This window comes from Scyliorhinus torazame, chromosome 18 (genome assembly GCF_047496885.1).
Source record: "Scyliorhinus torazame isolate Kashiwa2021f chromosome 18, sScyTor2.1, whole genome shotgun sequence".
NCBI classification, from domain to species: Eukaryota; Metazoa; Chordata; class Chondrichthyes; order Carcharhiniformes; family Scyliorhinidae; genus Scyliorhinus; species Scyliorhinus torazame.
In genome coordinates, this window is record NC_092724.1 from 118874238 (window position 1) to 118897464 (window position 23227).

Sequence of the window (23227 nt, forward strand, 5' to 3'; positions counted from 1 at the left end):
ACAACACCAAGCAGTGATTAAAGTCTGTGAGTCCAGCTAGGTATGACTCAGGTAATTCAGAATCAACTTACTGAGCCAACAGAGAGTTTACCCTCTCAGTTTTTTTTAATCTCTTGTTATTGGGTGTACACACATTGATCTTTGTCACAAAGCTGTTATCACCTTTATTCCATAAGGTCTGAATCAACACAGATTTTCAGGTGCATAAGTAGGAATAGATTTGGTATTTATCACTTGGGTATATTCATTACCTGCACCAGCATCATATGATCGTTGCTCTTTGACAGGGTTTTCAGTTGCTCCTCTTTCTCTCTCAGCTCACTACATTTCTTTTCCAGTTGGCGCCGGATACTGTCAGCCTGTTTCAATGCTGCCCGCACTGCGCTCTCTATCAATCCAATCACTTCTTCCGCAACTTCCTCAATGGCTTCAGTCATTGCAGAGAATGTGCCTCTGATTTCACATCCCACTTTGAGGGAAGAACTCTAACAGAGAATAAGACACAAGGCCAATGACAGTCTGACCACATGCACTACAGGCAACCAATGTACCTCAAACCTCAAGGACTCACTCACCATGATTGAGTCAACGGTTTGTTCCAGAAGTTTGATCTCAGTGAGGGTTTTCTGTGTCTCTGCTTCTGCTTCACGTCCTTTTTGGAGAAGCTTTTTCTTGAAAAGAGGAAGGTATGTTAAGTTAATGGTGAATCTTTGACATGAACCAACAAATGCATCCTGTCCTCACCCCGAGATCCCAGTCCCCAGGACTACCTAGAAATGCAAGTCAATTCACATCTGGAAAGGGAATGCTGGTCAATATTTTGTGTGAATACCATTGCTAACAGACCTTATCTCAATCACATGCCTAATGACTTGCCACGTATTTCAACATTTGTGGACCTCCTCGTGCGTCATTGCTTAGACACTGTTATTGAAAAAGATTTGTATATAGTTTTTTTCATGACTACAGGATGTATCAAAATGCTTTACAGCCAATAAAGTACTTCTGAGGTGGAGTCACTGTTTTAATCTAGGATACACTGCAGCCAATTTGCATATAGCAAACCCCCATAGTGTAAGAATGACCAGATAATCTGTTTTTATAATGTTGATAGTGGGATATATATTGGTCAGAATACTGAGGATAACTCCCCTGCTCTTCTTCTCAATGGTGGCCTGGGATGTTTTACATGCACCCGAGGCAGTTGGAGCCTCAATTTTATCGTCTCGTCTGAAAGACAGCTCCTCCAAAAGCACAGTGCTCCCTCAGTACTGCACTGGAGTGTCAGCTTTGATTCTTGTGCACAAGCCCTGGAGTGGGACTTAAACCCAGAACTTTGTGACTCAGGGGCAAGACTTCTACATAAATTATATTTCAACTGCAAGCAGAGTAAAGTGAAAAATTGCCCTGCACAAGGTTGCTGGATGACAGTTAAAATAAAATCACTCTGAAGCGCTGTAAATGTCTTATAAGACATGTGGAATCCTGAGCTTTGTAAATAAGGTCATGGAATACAAAAACAAGGCAGTTATGATGAACCTTTATAAAACAGCCGCAACTTGAAGAATTGTATCCAGTTCTGGACCCCACACTTCAAGAAGGATGAGAAGCCATTGGAGATGGTGCAGAAAACATACAAGACTAGTTTCGGCAGATGAGAGACTATAGTTTTTTAAAATAAATTTAGAGTAGCCAATTATTTTTCTTTTCCAATTAAGGGGCAATTTAGTGTGGTCAATCCACCTAATCAGCACATCTTTGGGTTGTGGGGGTGAAACCCACACAGACACGGGGAGAATGTGCGAACTCCACACGGACAGTGACCTAGGGCCGGGATTCGAACCTGGGTCCTCAGCGCCGCAGTCCCACTGCTAACCACTGTGCCAAATGCCACCCTTACATGATTTGAGTGATTGTTTGCAGATTTAATTGGAAGCACGGTAAGAAGTCTTACAACACCAGGTTAAACTCCAACAGGTTTGTTCCAAATCACTAGCTTTCGGAGCACTGCTCCTTCCTCAGGTGTAGGAGCAGTGCTCCAAAAGCTAGTGATTTGAAGCACACCTGTTGGACTTTAACCTGGTGTTGTAAAACTTCTTACTGTGCTCACCCCAGTCCAACGCCGGCATCTTCACATCATAATTGGAAGCAGGAAGCTAATAAACTTTTACTACAACAAGGTGTAACAGTGGATAGCAGAGGGTTGTTTCGATCCATGGTTCTCTGGCTTATGGGCCCAGCACGCTTCCGCTGTGCCACTCTGCACTGTGAGAGACTTCAGTTTTGAGATAGATTGGCAAAGCTGTGATTGTTCTCTTTAGAAAAAAGATTGAGAGGAGATTTAATAGTGCATCGAAACTCATGAGAATAATCAGGGAGAAGCTGTTTCCATTGGCTGAGGGATTGAGAAACAGATGACACCAATTTAAGAAGACTGGCAAAAGAACCAGGGGTGACATGAGGAAAAATGTTTTTATGCAGTGAGTGATTAGGATCCAGGTTCTAGAATATACTGCCCGAGAGTGTGATGGAAGCAGTTTCAGTTGTGGATTTGAAAAGTGAATTTGATAGTAATCTGAAAATGAGAAATTTGCTGGGCAATGGGGAAAATGCAGAAGAGTGAGAATAGCTGATTGCTCTTACAGAGAGTTGACATGAGCATGATGGGCCAAATGGTTCCTTCTGTGTTGTAAGCATTCCATGTTCTATTCTATAAGATGCTTGGCCTTCATAGTTCCTTCTCATATTACCCTCTCTGCTGATGGGACTCGTTGATAATCGGGTATAGGTCCACAGGTCTCGTGCATCCTCTCCCAAGAGGCCAATCACCATGTGTAAGGAATTTCCTGACAGGGCATGATGGGTGGCTACTGTGGCCAGCATCACAGTGCATGGTGATCCTGCCAGCACTCAATGTCCACACATTAAACCCCCAGGAGGAAAAGCTCGGAAACTTGGTCTGACTGTTGTGGGAAAGTGACTAGAATTTATCATTCGGAATAGAGTGAAAGAGTACGTGCACAGAATCTGGGCTGATGAGAGAGCACCAGAATGTATTTGTGAGAGGTAGGTCATGTCTAATTGATTTTGTGGAGATCACTGACATGGTAGATAAGGGAATATCTATGCATATTATTATATGAACTTACAGAAGGCATTTGATGAAGTTTCACACAAGAGACTGCGAACGAAAAATGAAAGTATGTGGAATTGGCATGGATACGGATGTGTTAGGAGGTAGGAGATAGCGTTGGGGAAATTGGGTATGCACTCAAATTATCAGCATGTGACTAGTGGTGTCCCACAAGTATCTGTACTGGGGCCTGAGCTTCTCATTACATTTATAAATTACTTAAATAGACGAATAGAGAGATAAAAGCAAATTACTGTGGATTCTGGAATCTGAAACCAAAAGAGAAGATGCTGGAAAATCTCAGCAGGTCTGGCAGCATCTGTAAGGAGAGAAAAGAGCTATCTTTGCTTTGACAAAGGGTCATCTGGGCTTGAAACGTTCGTTCTTCTCTCTCCTTATAGATGCTGCCAGACCTCCTGAGATTTTCCAGCATTTTCTCTATTGGTTAAAGGAATAGAGAGGTGTTGTACCCAAGTTTACTGACGACACTTGTGATGTTCTCTGTTTTGTAAATCAGGATGTCCTGAGTACATAGTGTTGAACAAAGAACATCAAGCTAAGTAAATGAACAAAGCTGATTTATTTACACTACTTAAATAAGATTCGAACAAGTCACAAGGTGTAAGTTATTAAATTAAACTATATGATATCTCTAACTACAGAACTCTACACTTTGCAACTAATCTCTCTCAAGCCTTAAATACCTTCCCCCAGAATCTCAGGAGTCACATGATATTTATATGACTGCTCCTTATCTCCACCTGGTGGTGAGAAGTATATTTTCTTTTTCTTTAAAATTTTTTTTTAAAGTATCCAATTAATATTTTCCAATTAAGGGGCAATTTAGCGTGGCCAATCAACCTAGCCTGCACATCTTTGGGTTGTGGGGGCGAAGCCCACATCAAACACGGGGAGAATGTGCAAACTCCACATGGACAGTGACCCAGAGCCATGATCGAACCTGAGACCTCGGCACCGTGAGGCAGCAGGGCTAATCCACTGCGCCACCATGCTGTCATTGGTGGTGAGAAGTATTAACATCAAATTGTTAACCCTTTGTATTCCTTACAATATACATATTGTTACAACACTAAGTTAGGCTTCGTAGTAACCACTGTAGATGGAAGCTGAACGTTCCAAAGTAACATTGATGAATTCAGTGAGTGGGCAAAACTGTGGCAGATGGAATTCACTTTGGACAAATGTAGAACGCGATTCTCCGGCTCTCGCTTGAACGCAACGCGTGCAGAGAATGTCGAGAGAGGCTTACAGCGAGCCTCCCGACAGCCTCCATGCCTCCTGGGATTCTCTGGAGTCCCGCAAGACTTCGGAGTCGGAGTCCCGCACCCAATACTCGCTGCAATAGGTTGAAAACGTACTTACAACCTACCTGCGTGGGATCCAATGCCCTCCCTCGATTCTTTGGCCTCTTCAGAGAGGCTGCAGCCGGGCGCCGATAAGTGCTAATCCACTCAAACGTGAACCAGGCGGAACAGCATCTGGTGGGGGGGGGGAGTCTCCCGCCGGGCCACCGGAGACCCAGGATGGTCAGGGTAAGTGCTGGGTGGCCCCCTGCCCTCCCTGTGGAATGCAAGCACCTTGGCAATGCCCAATTGGCACCTTGGCACTGACACCCTGGCACTGCCAAGCTGTCAGGAGCACTGCCTGGGTGCCACAATGGCAGTGCAAGGGTGCCCAAGTGCCAGGGTGGCACTGCTAAGGGCCAGAGGGTGAGGGGGCCATGCCCATGAAATGAAGGTGGAGCACCACTGGAAACAGTCTTCCTGTTGCAAAATCACCCATGAATATTGTTTCCTGTCACTGAGCCAATTTTGTATTCAGCTTGCTACATTACCCTGGATCCCATTGGCTTTTATTTTTTTAACCATTTGAGACTTCGGGGTGGATGGAGAAGTGTTAGTTAAAACTTTCAAGAAAGGGATTAATAGATTTTTATTAAGGGCAGTACAGTGACGCAGTGGTTAGTTCTCAGGTTCGATCCCGGCTCCGGGTCACTGTCCGTGTGGAGTTTGCACATTCTCCCCATGTTTGCGTGGGTTTCACCCCCACAACCCAAAAGATGTGCAGGATAGTTGGATTGGCCACACTAAATTGCCCCTTAATTGAAAAGAAAATGAATTGGGTACTCTAAATTTATAAAAAATAAAAAATAAAATAGACTTTTATTCGGCAGGGGAATTAAGTATTAGGGAAACAAAGTAGGGAAGAGAAAGTTGAGGCACACAGCAATCATGATATAATTGAATGCTGGAACAGGCTTGAAGGGCTGAATGGCCTCCTCCTGTTCCTATTTCAGAGCAGCCTTAATTAATAATTTTAATAATCTTTATTGTCAGAAGGAGGCTGACATTAACACTGCAATGACGTTACTGTGAAAAGCCCCTAGTCGCCACATTCCGGCGCCTGTTCGGGTACACTGAGGGAGAATTCAGAATGTCCAAATTGCCTAACAGCACATCTTTCAGGACTTGTGGGAGGAAACCGGAGCACCCGGAGGAAACCCACAAAGACACAGGGAGAACGTGCAGACTCCGCACAGACAGTGACCCAAGCCGGGAATCGAACCTGGGACCCAGGCGCTGTGAAGCAACGGTGCTAACCACTGTGTAACCCTGCCGCCTTATATGACTTCGGACCATTTCCTTTCCGTAAAGTGATATACAATGAAGGCAGTGATCTCACCTTTCTATCAGCCCCTTCCTCCTCCACCGTGACTGTCTCATGGTTCCTGTGTTCCTTTGTTGTACACACGGAGCAGATAAAGGTCTGATTTGTTCTGCAGAATAAGTCAAGAGATTTTCCATGAGCCGGGCACCGTCTCTGGCTGAGCTCCTTGAGGGGCTGGGTCAGGCTGTGATGCTGGAATGCCACATTCTCCCGGTGCGGCTTCAAGTGGATTCTGCAGTAAGAAGCCAGACATGCCAGGCAGGATTGTGTTGCCTGTAACTTGGTATGGGTGCAGAAATCACAGGCCACATCGCCTGGGCCAGCAGCTGGGCCTTCAGCAGAGCTCCCCTTGGATGAGGCAAAGTCTTCAACCACTCTACACAGGACGAGGCTTCTGAGAAGCTGAGGTCTGGGAGTGAACCCATGTTGACATTGAGGACATTTCTGACCTCCACCATCCATGTCGCGATCCCAGCAACTCTGAATGCATCCCAGACAGAAACTGTGTCCACACGGGATTGTGACAGGATCCCTGAACATTTCCAAGCATATCCCACAAAGCAGGCTGTCCTCTGAGAGAAGCACATTCACAGCAGCCATTTTGCAGAAAACAGAACCTGAGTCCCGAGTCAACAGCACTGGGATTTAAACCGATTGCCAGCTAGTTAGACACACCCATCAAGGGGTGCAGAAGGTGTTGGGGGTGGGGTTTAACTGTCAGTCACCAATAAATTAAATTCCAGCATTCCAACAGAAATGTACAGCTTCAACTCTCCTGCTGGAGGCATCATTTGACTATTGGCCGAAGGGCCAGGGATCCTGCTTGTTCCTGGGATTTGATCACCGTGAGGCAACATAGCTGCTGTTGAAATAATTCATTGCCTCCTGTTATTTTTGTACCATTCCTGACATTCTGCCTCCCTAGGCATCGCTGAAATTAGGGGTTGAAAGAAGGGATGTTGCAAACAGTTTTACAGCCAATAAAGTACTTTTGAAGCAGTCACAACTACAATTTACTAAACATAACATTCAGCTTGCACAAAGCAAGATCCGACAAACAGCTATGAGGTATATGACCAGGTAATCTGTTTTTAGTGTTGGTTGAGAGATAAATATTGGCCAGTAAAATGCTCCTGCTCTTCTTCTAATTAGAACCATGAGATGCTTTGCGTCCACTGGGTAGACAGAGCCTTGGTTTAACGTTGCATCTGACAGTACCCCACTGGAGTGTCAACCTAGATTATGAGCTCACGTCTTTGGTGTTGGCTTGAACCCACGAGCTTCTGAGTCATGGACAAGTAGATACCCACTGAACCACTGATGACGCTCAATGGAAAGGAAGAAACAGGTTATAGTAGCTGGCCCTTTTAAGGGTCATGTGAGCCAATTGACCAATGGGGAACGAGCGTCAGGATCTCACTGCAGAGTGCGGGCCTTTGCAGCCAGTTGTGATCCTGGTGCTGGGAATGAAGACATCATTAATAATACTCTGTGTATAGAATTTACAGTGCAGAAGGAGGCCATTCGGCCCATCGAGTCACCATTGGCCCTTGGCAAGAGCACCCTACTACAGCCCAGGCCTCCACCCTATCCCCATAACCCAGTAACCCCACCTAATCTTTTTTGGACACTAAGGGGCAATTTACCATGGCCAATCCACCTAACCTGCACATCTTTGAACTGTGGAAGGAAACCGGAGCACCTGGTGGAAACCCACTGTGGTGAAGGAAGTGTAGAAGATTGTAGTTTAGTCGGGCAGCATGGTCGGCACGGGCTTGGAGGGCCGAAGGGCCTGTTCCTGTGCTGTACATTTCTTTGTTCTTTGTTTGTTCTTTGAATGTATTCACCAGAATAAGTTGTCTGTAGAGTATTGTAAAATGATCCCTTTTCCATGTAGTGTACTGGAACCCTGGTGGGCTCCGCCCCCCTGGACGGTATATAGACCAGCCGCCTGGGGGCGGCGCTTAGTTACAGCGATCTCAGGCAGGCAAGTTCTTGTGTAATAAAGCCTATGTTCTCTTGCTCTCATCGTCTAGCAGTAGATTAATGGTGCATCAATTTATTACACAAAGACACTATGGAAGCCGCTCTGAAGCCTGATAAATTGGAACTCGACGCACTAGCAGCAGAAGCTAAGGAAATCTTCTCCCACTGGCTCCGCTGTTTTGAGGCCTACCTCGACTCCTCTGCAACGCCTCCCTCCGACGCCTTCAAGCTGTGCCTCCTCCGCGCCCGGGTGAGCCACCGAATCTCGGGTACGATTCAGGACGCAGCCACGTACGACGCGGCAGTTGCGATTCTAAAGAGACAGTTTGTGAAGCCCGTGAACGAAGCGTTCGCGCGGCACCTCCTCACTACCCGCCGACAACGTGCCGGGGAATCGCTGGACGAATACCTGGAGACCCTGACTCTACTCGCCCGCAACTGCAACGACAAGGATGTGAAGGCGGACGAGCACATGAAACTGATGATCCGGGACACATACATGCCTGGGGTCAGGTCTAACTACATCCGGCAGCAACTGCTGGAAAACGGGGCCACTGACCTACAGGACACGGTAAAGCTAGCCTCCTTGTTAGAGGTGGCCTACCAGAGCCTCATCGCGTTCCAGGCAGACCCAGCAAACCACTCATGGGCACCACAGTCGCGGCCTCCACCAGATCCGACTACAGCCCAGGCCTGTGCCGCGTGGCTGCCCGTTCCGCCTTGCTACTTCTGCGGTCAGGGCCAACACCCCCGGCAGCATTGCCCAGCCCGCACCGCGACATGCAGCGACTGCGGCAAAAAGGGACATTTCGCCAGAGTCTGTCTGGCCCGATCCAAAGCCCCGAAGTCAAAAGCATACCAGGCCCGACCCACGGACTCACAGGCCCCCAGACCCCACAACGTGGCTGCGTGCCTGCCGGCACCGCCCCCTTCAGATGCGTCATCCGCCTCATGCAGCTCGTGGGGGCCGCCATCTTTAACCCAGTCCGACACGTGCGACCCGTGGGGGCAGCCATATTGGCCGCTATCTTCAGCACCAACCGACACGGGCGACCGATGGGGGCAGCCATCTTGGTCGTCATCTCCGACCCAGCCCGACACGTGTGACCCGGGGGGCCGCCATCTTACGACCCCGATACCTCCGACCACGCAGACTACCCGCAGCTCAGTGCAGTCACCCTCGACCAGTCGCGGCCAAAACACCTCGAAGAACTTGATGATGGCCATCCGGGTCAATGGGCACGAGACCCCCTGTCTTTTCGACTCCGGGAGCACAGAGAGCTTCGTCCACCCCGACACAGTAAGGCGCTGCTCCCTCCACATCTACCCCGCGTCCCAGACAATCTCCCTCGCCTCCGGATCCCATTCGGTACAGATCCGGGGGTACTGTGTCGTGAACCTCGCCTCACCTCTGCGCCCCTCTACTGCTTGGACTCGCCTTCCAATGCAGTCACCGAAGCCTGACGCTAAAGTTCGGCGGACCCCTACCCCCCCCTCACTGTATGTAGCCTCGCGAAACTTAAGATCGCCCCCCCCCCCCCCCCCCTTCGCTCTTTGTGAACCTCACCCCCGACTGTAAGCCCGTCGCCACCAGGAGCAGGCGGTACAGTGCACAAGACATGATTTTTATCAAGTCGGAGGTCCAGCGACTCTTGAGGGAAGGGGTCGTGGAGGCCAGCAACATCCCCTGGAGAGCACAAGTGGTGGTTGTCAGGACCGGGGAAAAGAATCGGATGGTTGTGGACTACAGCCAGACCATTAACCGGTTCACGCAACTTGATGCATACCCCCTCCCCCGCATAGCGGAGATGGTCAACCAGATTGCACAGTACCGGGTGTTCTCCACGGTTGATCTGAAGTCTGCCTACCACCAGCTCCCGATCCGCCCGGAAGATCGCCACTACACTGCTTTTAAATCAGCCGGCCAACTCTTCCACTTCCTCAGGGTCCCTTTCGGCATCACTAATGGGGTGTCGGTTTTTCAGAGAACGATGGACCGAATGGTGGACCAGTACGGGCTGCGGGCTACATACCCGTACTTGGACAATGTTACCATTTGCGGCCTTGATCAGCAGGACCACGACGCCAACCTCCAGAGGTTCCTCCAGGCCGCCCAATCCCTCAACCTCACATATAACAAAGAGAAGTGCGTTTTCCGCACAACCCGGCTAGCCATCCTCAGCTATGTCATGGAAAACGGAGTCCTAGGGCTCGACCCCGACCGCATGCGCCCCTCATAGAACTTTGCTTTCCCCACAGCCTCAAGGCCCTCAAATGCTGCCTGGGGCTCTTTTCCTACTACACCCAGTGGGTCCCCAACTATGCGGACAAAGCCCGCCCACTTATCAAAGCCACTATATTCCCCCTGACGGCTGAGACCCGCTCGGCCTTCAGCCGCATCAAGGCCGATATTGCCAAAGCCACGATACACGCGGTGGATGAGTCCATCCCTTTCCAGGTAGAGAGCGATGCGTCAGACATCGCCCTGGCCGCCACCCTCAACCAGGCGGGCAGGCCAGTAGCCTTCTTTTCTAGAACCCTCCACGCATCCGAGATTCGACACTCCTCTGTCGAGAAGGAAACGCAAGCCATTATGGAAGCTGTGCGGTATTGGAGGCACTACCTAGCCGGTAGGAGGTTCACCCTCGTCACCGACCACGGTCGCCTTTATGTTCGACAATGCACAACGGGGCAAAATTTAAAACGACAAAATCTTGAGGTGGAGAATCGAACTCTCCACCTACAATTACGATATCAAGTATCGTCCTGGGGAGCTCAACGGGCCCCCAGATGCCCTGTCCCGCGGCACATGCGCCAGCGCGCAAGACGACCGACTTCGGGCTATCCACAATGACCTCTGTCACCCGGGGGTCTCTTGGCTTATCCACTTTATTAAAGCACGCAACCTGCCCTACTCCACCGAGGAGGTCAGGGCCATGACCAGGGATTGCCAAGTCTACGCAGAGTGCAAGCCACACTTCTACCGGCCAGACAAGGCCCACCTGGTAAAGGCCTCCCGGCCCTTTGAGCGCCTCAGCATCGACTTCAAAGGGCCCCTCCCTTCCATCAACCGCAATATATACTTCCTGACCGTCATTGACGAATACTTCCGCTTCCCCTTCGCTATCCCATGTCCCGGCATGACCTCGGCCGCCGTTATAAAGGCACTGCACAGCATCTTCACCCTGTTCGGTTTCCCTGCATACGTCCACAGTGACCGGGGCACCTCGTTCATGAGCGATGAGCTGTGCCAGTACCTGCTCAGTAAGGGCATCGCCTCGAGCAGGACTACGAGCTACAACCCGCAGGGAAACGGGCAGGTGGAAAGGGAGAATGCGACGGTATGAAAGGCCTTTGGTCTAGAAGTCTCCAGATTCCCCTCTGGCAGGAGGTCCTCCCCGACGCGCTCCACTCCATTAGATCGCTCCTCTGCACAGCCACGAACGAGACCCCTCACGACCGTTTGTTTGTCTTCCCTAGGAAGTCCATCTCTGGGGTCTCGCTTCCACCCTGGCTGACAACTCCGGGACCTGTCCTTCTCCGGAAGCATACGAGGAGCCATAAGACCGACCCCCTGGTCGAGAGGGTCCAGCTGCTGCACGCCAACCCCCAATATGCCTACGTCGCGGACCAAGACGGACGGCAAGATCCGGTCTCCCTCCGGGACTGGCCCCTGCTGGATCCCATGCCAACGCGCCCACCCCCTGCCAACCACCACCCCCCCAACCCTTTACGCCCCCCCGGGGCTCCTGTACTGTCCCGAGCCCACACTGCCACCATCCACCTCTCCCTTACCGCTAACCACCACCCCCCTGCCTACCTCTACTCCTCAACCGTCGCCGACACGCCGGACTGAAGCTCCAGACGACATGCTCCCGGAGTCAACGACCACGTCGGCAGCACCCACCGCACTGCCAGGGCTGAGGAGGTCTAATAGAACAGTCCGGCCTCCAGACAGACTGAACATTTGATGACCACACTTCACCCCCGCTGGACTTCATTTTTTTAACAGGGGGTGAATGTGGTGAATGTATTCACCAGAATAAGGTGTCTGTAGAGAATTGTAATATGATCCCTTTTCCATGTAGTGCAGTGGAACCCTGGTGGTATATAGACCGGCCGCCTGGGGGGGGGCACTCAGCGATCTCAGGCAGGGAAGGTTCTTGTGTAATAAAGCCTAAATTCTCTCGCTCTCATCGTCTAGCAATGGATTAATGGTACATCACCCACACAGACATGGGGGGAAAGTGCAAACTCCACACAGTCATCCGAGGCCAGAGTTGAACCCGGGTCCCTGGAGCGGTGAAGCAGCAGTGCTAACCATTGTGCCACCCACAGCAAACCTATCTCTAGGTTACTCATCTACACAAATTCACCATCATTTTGTCAATGAAATTCATTCCAGTGCAGAAGGCTGTCTTGTCTCCATATCCCCAGCAATTCTTCCCATTTTCCTAAATGTGGCTCTCTTACCACTGCCTTTAGAAAGTAGATATTTCATATGAAATATCATTGGTAATTCATCTCTTCTTTTCCTGAAATAATTTTTTTTCTTTCTCCTTCTATGTTCATTGATATCTCAGGATCTTCAATGCTTCTTCAGTCTTTGATACAGCGGTAGAGGATGCAGCTGTGGCAACGTTCCCTGGTGTTGAAGTTCATTCCTCTTCAGAACCTTCTTCCCAGAGTCCTTCAAGGGAGCAACAAGTTATTCAGTGTCCTGTGTTCTCCTCTTCTAGTCCCAGGGGGTCCAAAGGTCAATATTCTTGAGTCTTCTCTCTGTTGTCCTTGTAGTTCTATCATTCTGCAGCCTACACTCAGCTTTCTAGCTATGCTGCAATGCTGATAAAGAGTTGGCCTAATCTGCAGATGATCTACCAGGTGCAGAAGAAAACCCTTATATCTCCAAGTTGTCTTCCCTAAGGGCCGAGAATACTGTGGGAGTTTGAATCCCCCAGAAGTGTGACTTGGGGATGTCATAATATACACCAGTATATCATGGTGCAGACACACACACACACACTGATGGACATGCAGTGGGACCAATCAGCATACACAACACCGCAGCCAATCACCAGTGAGAGCACACACACTATAAAGACAGGGGACAGGAGAGTTCCCGCTCATTCTAGTAGCAGCCAGCTCGGAGCACAGAGCTCACAGCCTGCAACACAGACATTCACCATGTGCTGAGTGCATCACCTGGTTAGGACTAGGCAAGGGTCAACAGTTAAAGCTGGTATTGCATTTACCCACAGTTCAAGTATGTTAATATAGTTAACCTTATAATAAAATAGAGTTGCACCACTTGCACTGTTGGTGACCTGTTTGTGATCCAGAACACCCAACACATCAGGGGAGGGGCAGAGTAGGTTTTGAAGTTGAGTCTATAGTTGTAAAAAGGGAGTTACAGAAATGTAATGTAAATAGTTGAAGTCACAGACTGGAATTCTCCGATTGCCGGGATTCTCTTTTCCCACTGGCAGCGCACCCCCATTCGCGGGTTTCCCGGCAGCGTGGAGTGACTTCAATGGGGAATCCCATTTACAAGCAGCGGGAGGATAGAATCCCGCCGCCAGCGAATAGCTTGCGGCCGAGAAACACGTGGCTAGGGGACCGGAGAATCCTGCCCATATTTTCATGTTGCTGTTAAAAAGTATGATAGCATACTTGGGGAAAGGGGTCATATAAAGGGTTAACCGATGGGCTATGCTAATGTATGCAATAGATAATGATGTACCACTGACACTAGGCAGTCATGTATTGAACACTGTTTCTCCCTCTCATGGCTAAGAGCTATGGACCTACTCTGTGACCTGCTTGGAAGTAGAACTGATAAACAAGTGTTAAGTAGGTACCAGATTACGTCTACAGTCTGTCTGAAAACCAAGTTCCATGCTTCGAGTTCAAGGCAGAATGATCAGTCTCAGAACAGGTTGAGCCCAGTGCAGTTTAGAAGAATGAGAGGTGATCTATTGAAACATGTAAGATCCTGAGTGGGCTTGTCAGGGTAGGTGCTGAGAGGATGTATTTCCTTATGGGACAATCTAGAACTAAGGAGCACTTTCAAAATAAGAGGCCTCTCATTTAAGATGGAGATGAGGAGGAATTCCTTCTCTCAGATGGCGTTAACCTTTGAAATTCGGAGAACAGTGGAATATATTAGATGTTTTTTTTAATCTACAAGGGAGTCAATAGTCATGGGGAACATGTTGGTAAGTAGATTTGAGGCCACAATTAGATCAGCCATGATCTTATTGAATGGCAGAACAGACATGAGGGGCCAAATAGTCTGGTCCTGCTTTTTGGGCACATGTTCTCTCAAAGGACAGCATGCTGTGTGGGATACGTTTGGAAGCGTTCAAGAATCCAGCACAATCCATTGTGGACCCAGTTTCTACGTGGGATGCATGCAGAACTCCTGGGATCAAGATTTTGGATGACGGAGCCCTAAACTGTCAGCAGTACCAACAGGGGTTCACTCCCAGACCTCAGTTCCTCAGGAACCTAGATCTGTGTAAAATGTTTGGGAACTTTGCCTCATCCAAGGGGAGCTCTGCTGAAGACCCTCTTGTTGGTCCAAGCTAAATGGCCTGTGATTTCTGCACCCACAGCAAGTTACAGACAGCACATTCCTGCCTGCAGTGCCTGGCCTCTTACTGCAGATTCCACCTGAAGCCTCACTAAGAGAATGTGGCATTCCAGCACCACCGCCTGATTCAGCCAGTGAAGGAGCTCAGCCTGAGAGGGTTCTTGGCTGATGGAAATGCTCTTTCAACTTGTTCAAAGATAACCCTGTTTCCTCATTAAATATGCCCAGAATATCTAGAAAGAAGTTTAGATCCATCCTGTTTTTATCCTAAAGTGTTCACAGACACCAGAGAAACTCTGTACGTGAGTCCGCAGAACCCGAGCATAGATTGATGGATCCCTTAAGGAATTCCTTGGCCTTCGTCAACATTCTCCAATTTACCATCTGATTTAAGCCTTTTTTAAAAAAAAATTTAGAGTACCCAATTATTATTATTATTTTTTTCCAATTAAGGGGCAATGTAGCACGGTCAATTCACCTAACCTGCACATCTTTGGGTTGTGGGGGTGAAACTCAGCAGACACAAGGAGAATGTGCAAATTCCACACGGACAGTGACCCAGGGCCGAGATTCGAACCCGGGTCCTCAGTGCCGTGAGGCAGCAATGCTCCCCACAGTGCCAAGAGCCGCCTTTCTTTTTAAAAAAATATATTTTATTCAAATTTTTCGGCCAAACAAAACAATACAAAGGTTTTCCTTTTTACAACAATAAAACAATATAAATAACAGTGGTCGTTTTAACAAATAAATAAATAATATATAAACTAAATGGCAACTGCCATAACAAAAATAATAACTCTCCAAAAATAAAATCAAACAATCCATTATACATAACCTAGTACAACTATCTATACAAAAACACCCCTGAGGACCCACCCAAGGCCCCCCCCCCCTCCCCCCTGGGTTGCTGCTGTTACCGTCCCATTTCCTTTATCGTTCTGCGAGGTAGTCAATGAACGGTCGCCACCGCCTGGTGAACCCTTGCGCCGAACCCCTTAGTACAAACTTTATCCGTTCTAGTTTTATAAACCCTGCCATGTCATTTATCCAGGTCTCCACGCCCGGGGGTTTGGCTTCCTTCCACATAAGCAATATCCTTCGCCGGGCTACTAGGGACGCAAAGGCCAAGACATCAGCCTCTTTCGCCTCCTGCACTCCCGGCTTTTCTGCAACCCCGAATATAGCCAACACCCAGCCTGGCTCGACCCGGACCCCCACCACCTTCGAAAGCACCTTTGCCACCCCCACCCAGAACCCCTGCAGTGCCGGACATGACCAAAACATGTGGGTGTGGTTTGCTGGGCTTCTCGAGCATCTCCCACACCTATCCTCTACCCCGAAAAATTTACTGAGCCTTGCTCCGGTCATATGCGCCCTGTGTAAAACCTTGAATTGTATCAGGCTTAGCCTGGCGCACGAGGACGACGAGTTTACCCTACGTAGGGCATCAGCCCACCGCCCCTCCTCAATCTCTTCCCCCAGCTCTTCTTCCCATTTCCCCTTCAGCTCATCCACCATGATCTCCCCCTCGTCCCTCATTTCCCTATATATATCCGACACCCTACCATCCCCCACCCATGTCCTTGAGATCACTCTATCTTGAATCTCCTGCGTCGGGAGCTGCGGGAATTCCCTCACCTGCTGCCTCGCAAAAGCCCTCAGTTGTATGGCTCGAAATTCATTCCCTTGGGGCAACCCATATTTTTCCGTCAGCGCTCCCAGACTCGCAAACGTCCCGTCTATGAACAGATCTCTCAGTTGCACAACCCCAGCTCTCTGCCATGCTCCAAATCCCCCATCCATTCTCCCCGGGACAAACCTGTGGTTATTTCTTATCGGGGACCGCACCGAGGCTCCCGTCCTTCCCCTATGTCGTCTCCACTGCCCCCAAATTTTTAGTGTTGCCACCACCGCTGGACTTGTGGTGTATTTCTTCGGGGAGAACGGCAACGGCACCGTCACCATTGCTTGTAGGCTGGTTCCTTTGCAGGACGCCATCTCCAATCTCTTCCACGCCGCTCCCTCCCCTTCTCCCATCCACTTACACACCATTTAGATATTGGCGGCCCAGTAGTATTCACTTAGGCTCGGTAGTGCCAGCCCCCCCCTATCCCTGCTACGCTGTAAGAAGCCCCTCCTCACTCTCGGGGTCTTCCCGGCCCACACAAAACTCATGACACTTTTCTCGATTTTCTAGAAAAAAGCCTTCGTGACCATCACCGGAAGGCACTGAAACACAAAAAGGAATCTCGGGAGGACTACCATTTTGACCGCCTGCACCCTACCCACCAGTGACAGGGGCACCATGTCCCATCTCTTAAAATCCTCCTCCATCTGTTCCACCAATCTTGTTAAATTAAGCCGATGTAAGGTTCCCCAACTCCTGGCTATCTGAATCCCTAAGTACCGGAAATCTCTTGTTACCTTCCTCAGCGGTAAGTCATCTATTCCCCTGCTCTGCTCCCCCGGATGCACCACAAACAACTTACTCTTCCCCATATTCAATTTGTACCCCGAAAATTCCCCAAACTCCCTGAGTGTCTGCATTATCTCAGGCATCCCCTCCACTGGGTCCGCAACATACAGCAATAAATCATCTGCATATAAAGATACCCGGTGTTCTTCTCCTCCCCTGAGTACTCCCCTCCACTTCCTGGAGCCCCTCAGTGCTATGCCAATGCAAACAGTAACAGAGACAGGGGACACCCCTGCCTCGTCCCTCTATGAAGACGGAAGTAGTCAGACCTCTATCTGTTCGTGACCACGCTCGCCACCAGGGCCCCATACAGCAGCTGTACCCATCCAATAAACCCTTCTCCAAAACCAAATCTCCTCAGCACCTCCCACAGATAATCCCACTCCACTCTGTCGAATGCTTTCTCGGCGTCCATCGCCACCACTATCTCCGCCTCCCCCTCTGGTGGGGGCATCATCATTACCCCTAGCAACCTCCGTATGTTCGTGTTCAGCTGTCTCCCCTTAACAAACCCATTTTGATCCTCGTGGACCACCCCCGGGACACAGTCCTCTATCCTCGTCGCCATCACCTTGGCCAGGAGCTTAGCATCTACGTTTAAAAGGGAAATGTGCCTGTAGGACCCACACTGCAGCGGGTCTTTTTCCTTCTTCAAAAGGAGCGATATCGTTGCCTCCGACATAGTCTGGGGCAGCTGCCCCCTTTCCCTGGCCTCATTAAAGGTTCTCGTCAAAAGCGGGGCCAGTAGGTCCATATATTTCCTATAAAATTCCAACGGGAATCCGTCCGGTCCCGGTGCCTTCCCCGCCTGCATGCTCCCAATCCCTTTTACCACCTCCTCCATCTCAATCTGTGCTCCCAGTCCCGTCCTCTCCTGTTCCTCCACCTTAGGAAATTCCAGCTGATCCAAGAAACACATCATTCTCCCCTTCCCTTCCGGGGGCTGAGCCTTATATAACCTCTCATAAAATGCCTTGAACACCCCGTTCACTCTCTCCGCTCCCCGTTCCATCTCTCCCTCCTCATCTCTCACCCCACCTATCTCCCTCGCTGCTCCCCTCTTCCTCAATTGGTGGGCCAGTAGCCGACTCGCCTTCTCTCCATACTCATACTGTACACCCTGCGCCCTCCTTCACTGTGCCTCTGCCTTACCCGTGGTCAGCAGGTCAAATTCCACATGTAGCCTTTGTCTTTCCCTGTACAGTCCCTCCTCCGGTGCCTCCGCTTATTGCCTGTCCACCCTCAAAAGTTCTTTCAACAATCGCTCCCTTTCTTTACCCTCTTGCTTCCTTTTATGTGCCCTTATGGATATCAGTTCCCCTCTAACCACCGCCTTCAACGCCTCCCAGACCACTCCCACCTGAACCTCTCCATTGTCATTAAGCTCCAAGTATCTTTCGATGCACCCCCTCGCCCTTAAACATACCCCCTCATCCGCCAATAAGCCCATATCCATTCTCCAGAGTGGGTGCTGTTCCTTTTCCTCTCCTACCTCCAGGTCTACCCAATGTGGAGCGTGGTCCGAAATGGCTATGGCCGTATATTCCGTCCCTGTCACCTTCGGAATCAGTGCCCTTCCCAAGACAAAAAAGTCTATCCGTGAGTATACTTTGTGAACATGGGAGAAAAATAAGAACTCCTTACTCCTAGGCCTACTAAATCTCCAGGGGTCTACCCCTCCCATCTGCTCCATGAAGTCCTTGAGCACCCTGGCCGCTGCCGGCCTCCTCCCGGTCCTGGACCTCGACCGGTCCAGCCCTGGATCAAGCACCGTATTGAAGTCTCCCCCCATTAGCAACTTTCCCGCCTCCAGGTCCGGGATACGTCCCAACATACGCCTCATAAAATTTGCATCATCCTCAGCATACGTTCACCAGAACCACCGCCTCCCCTTGCAATCTGCCACTCACCATCACATATCTACCCCCACTATCCGCCACTATGGTCTTTGCCTCAAACAGTACCCGTTTCCCCACTAAGATAGCCACCCCCTGTTCTTCGCATCTAAACCCGAATGAAACACCTGCCCCACCCATCCTTTACGTAGTCTGACCTGGTCTATCAGTTTCAGATGCGTCTCCTGCAACATAACCACATCTGCCTTTAATTTCTTTAGGTGTGCGAGTACCCGTGCCCTTTTAATCGGCCCGTTCAGCCCTCTCACGTTCCACGTGATCAGCCGGGTTGGGGGGCTCTTTACCCCCCCCCCCCTTTGTCGACTAGCCATCCCCTTTTTTAACCCAGCTCCTCACCCGGTTCCCACGTACCCGTATATCTCCCCGACGGCGCCCTCCCGCCTCGACCACCCCATCCCATAACAGCTCCCCCTTCTCCTTAGCAGCAGCAACCCAGTTAACCCCCCCTCCCCCCCCGCCCTCCGCTAGATCCCCCTCTAGCGTAGTTGCACCCCCATGTTGCTCCCAGAAGTCAGCGAACTCTGGCTGACCTCGGCTTCCCCCCTTGTCCTCGGCCCCCACTGTGCGAGGCCCCCTCCTTCCTGCGTCCCTGTTCCCGCCATAATTACCATAGCGCGGGAACAAAGCCCGCGTTTCCCGCTCGGACCCGCCCCTAATGGCCGGCACCCACAGTTCCTCATACTCCCCCCACCCCCCCCCCCCCCACCCCCCCCCCCCCACCCCCCCAACATGGGGAAGAGAGAAAAGTTACAGGATCACAAAATTAACAAATTGAAAAATCATCCCCCCCCTTTTTTCTCGCCCACATAATCACCCCACTACTTTGTCCCAAAAGCTCTTTCTCTCGCCAGACTATTCCAGCTTCTCGTCCACAATGAATGTCCACGCCTCTTCTGCCGTCTCAAAGTAGTGGTGCTTCCCTTGGTGTGTGACCCGCAATCTCGCCGGTTGCAACATTCCAAACTGGATCTTCTTTTTGTGAAGCACCGCCTTAGCCCGATTAAAGCTTGCCCTCCTTCTCACCACCTCCGCACTCCAATCCTGGTATACGCGGATCACCGCGTTCTCCCACCTACAGCTCCGAGTTTTCTTCGCCCATCTGAGGACCGTCTCTCTGTCATTGTAGCGGAGAAACCTCACCACTATAGCTCGAGGTATTTCTCCAGCCTTTGGTCTTCGCGCCAGAACTCGATGAGCTCCCTCCACCTCCAAAGGGCCCGTCGGGGCCTCCGATCCCATTAGCGAGTGAAGCATCGTGCTCACATATGTCCCGATGTCCGCCCCCTCTGCGCCTTCGGGAAGACCCAGGACTCTTAAATTCTTCCTCCTCGAATTATTCTCCAGTACTTCCAACCTTCCCACACACCTTTTGTGCTGTGCCTCGTGCATCTCTATCTTCACCACCAGGCCCTGTATTTCATCTTCATTTTCAGCAGCCTTTGCCTTCACGACTCGAAGCTCCAGCTCTTGGGTCCTCTGCTCCTCCTTTAACCCTTCAATCGCCTGTAATATCAGGGCCAACAGCTCCGTCTTCAACTCCTTCTTCAGCTCTTCCACACAGCGCCGCAGGAACTCTTGTTGATCCGGGCCCCATAGCAAATGGCCACCTTCCGATGCCATCTTGTTTTGAGCTTCCCTTCCTTGCCGCTGCTCCAGAGGATCCTCCGCAATCCGGCCGCTATCCTCTCCCTTATCCATGCGTGTCCGGGGGGGATTCCCTTCTGGTTTACCGCACAGTGTTTTTGGCCGTTTAAATTGCCGTTGGGGCTCCTGTTAAGAGCCCAAAAGTCCGTTCCAATGGGAGCTGCCAAAACGTGCGACTTAGCTGGTCATCGCCGCACCCGGAAGTCCGATTTAAGCCTTTCTAAAGGATCTCTGCCTCTCCTGGCCTATCTCATTGCACACAGTCTTCATCAAACTCCAAACCTGCCGTCGAAACAAGGTATTTGGAGTTGGACGCCAAGAAAACTCGCATTTGCACTGAACCTGATCAAATGCTCAGCATGTTCCAAAACGCTGTACGACCATTTGATTTTGATTTGATTTGGATTTATTGTCACATGTACCGAAATACAGTGAAAAGTATTTTTCTGCAGCCAAGGGAACGTACACAGTACGTACATAGTAGGCAAAAAAAGAATAATCGATAGAGTACATTGACAAATGGTACATCGACATACCGTGATTGGTTACAGTGCGGAACAAGGGGTCAAACAAAGCAAATACATGAGTAAGAGCAGCATAGGGCGTTGTGAATAGTATTCTTCATTTAATAGTTAATATAGGGAAACGGATCCATCAGTTTGTTCAAAGCAAGGTCCCAGAAACAGTAGATGAGATGAATGAGCAGTTGCACTATTTTGGGGTAAAAGAGAACATTAATTGAGACCAATGATTCATCTAAGCTGCCACACAGAAACTCAAAAGTGATTGTAAACACTGCGCACAAGTTGGTCCAATTAGGTAGCTGCAGGTGTGTGATTGTGCAAAAATTTAAAGGGCCTGCGCAAAAAAAAAGGAAGGGTAGATTGTTTGAGCCATTGGGGGAACTCCCCTGTTCCTGTGCCATTTGATTGCTGACTTCCAATAAAACAAGTAGATGGGACCTTGCTTTAACTTCTCACCTGAACGCCTAACAAAGTAAGACTTCCTCCTTGGAGTGGGGCCTTGAATCTATGATCATCTGACTCAGAGACAACAGTACTACTAACTAGGCCAAGCTGACATTAATAATTAAGTTAAATGACAATAGCTGGGTCTTGTGATGCAGGATTCACTCTTTCTTCACCGCAGGGAATTTGTTGCAGTCTTCAGCACAATTGTATCATGACCATCATAAAGCAATATTTAAATATAATGTGCTGTTATCAGTATGAAGCTGTCTTAACAACTGAAAAATTGAATTCAATCGCATGTTTGATTTTTTTTTTGTCTATCAGTCAATGATATTTTTGCCTCTGAGTCAGAAGATTGGAGGGTTCAAACCCCACTCTGGATTTGAATCCAGAAACTAGACTAATGTGCCAGTGCAGAACAAGGGATCATAGCACTGTCAGAGGCAGGTTCAATATGAGAAAGTGCTGCACTGTCAGAGGGTACTAAGGAAGTGCTGCACTGTTGGAGGATTAATACTGAGTGAGTGCTGAACTATTGGAGGATTAGTACCAAGGGAATGCTGCACTGTTGGGAGGGTTAGTACTAAGGGAGTGCTGCACTGTTGGAGGATTAATACTGAGTGAGTGCTGAACTATTGGAGGATTAGTACCAAGGGAATGCTGCACTGTTGGGAGGATTAGTACTAAGGGAGTGCTGCACTGTTGGAAGTTTAGTACTACAGGAATGCTGCATTGTTGGAGGGTGGGGTTAGTAAAAAGAGAGTGCTGCACAGTTGGAGGGTCAGTACTAAAGGAATGCTGCACTGTTGGAGGTTTAGTACTACAGGAGTGCTGCACTGTTGGAGGGTCAGTACTGAGGGAGTGCTACGCTGTTGGTGGGTCAGTACTAAGGGAGTGCTGCACTGTTGGAGGGTCAGTACTGAGGGAGTGCTACGCTGTTGGTGGGTCAGTACTAAGGGAGTGCTGCACTGTTGGAGGGTCAGTACTGAGGGAGTGCTACGCTGTTGGTGGGTCAGTACTAAGGGAGTGCTGCACTGTTGGAGGGTCAGTACTGAGGGAGTGCTGAACTGTTGGAGGGCCAGTACTAAGGGAGTGCTGCAATGTTGGAGGGTTAGTACTCAAGGACAGTGATTATTAATTATTTGTTAACTATTTGTGTTTCTCTAATTTAAAAAAAATGTCAAGGAGGTGTCTGAAATTAAATGAAATGCGATAGAACTCTGGCTGAGATCACTCAACTGTACTAAACTGTTGATTTGAGCATGGCAAGTGGGTCCCGGTTTACTTCTGTGCTTCAAACCCATTACTTGAATATTTTATTCCTCTCAATATTCTATCCTCACTTGCCTCTCCATGCTGAGGTGCCACCACAGGTTTGTCACCCCTCAGTACATCAGCCCAATATGTGTCCTTCCTTCCTGAGTCACTGCAGTGAGGGCCAACAGAGACACACCACAGCCACATCAATCCTGTCATCATTCGGTGAGCACACTCAAGTCAGCAAGTCTCAGATACTCAGTGGCTCACCAGTACGACAGTTATCTATGGTAATTTTTTTGTGCCTGAGTGATGATCCTGAGTCTTGCGTGGGTGCGTTAGAGGCAGCATCCGCCATCTTCACAGTGGCACTGCTGTTTAATGGACTGGTTCTCAGTGGGACAGCATTCGCAGCCCTGATTGGTTCTCCTTTAAGTGCCCTGATTGGCGATTCCATCAGAATTCTCCGATTACCAAATCAGAGCTTCCACAGAGGAGGCAAGCAGAGGAGAGCTAGAGGCTGGTGAGGCAGGGAGAGCCAAAGGCTGCGGGGTGGTGGTGGGG

General features: G+C 49.7%; 1 protein-coding gene across 1 annotated transcript in view; it reads right to left on the reverse strand.

The window, feature by feature from the left end:
* Window positions 1-6421, reverse strand: part of LOC140395454 (tripartite motif-containing protein 16-like) — a 54050-nt gene extending 47629 nt beyond the window's left edge. The window contains exons 1-3 of the mRNA XM_072483225.1: window positions 5837-6421; window positions 576-671; window positions 252-485 (exon numbers count right to left, since the gene is read on the reverse strand). Of these exons, the coding sequence (XP_072339326.1) occupies window positions 252-485; window positions 576-671; window positions 5837-6421 (915 nt within the window). The remainder of the gene's footprint in view (window positions 1-251; window positions 486-575; window positions 672-5836) is intronic.
* Window positions 6422-23227: the final 16806 nt, after the last annotated feature.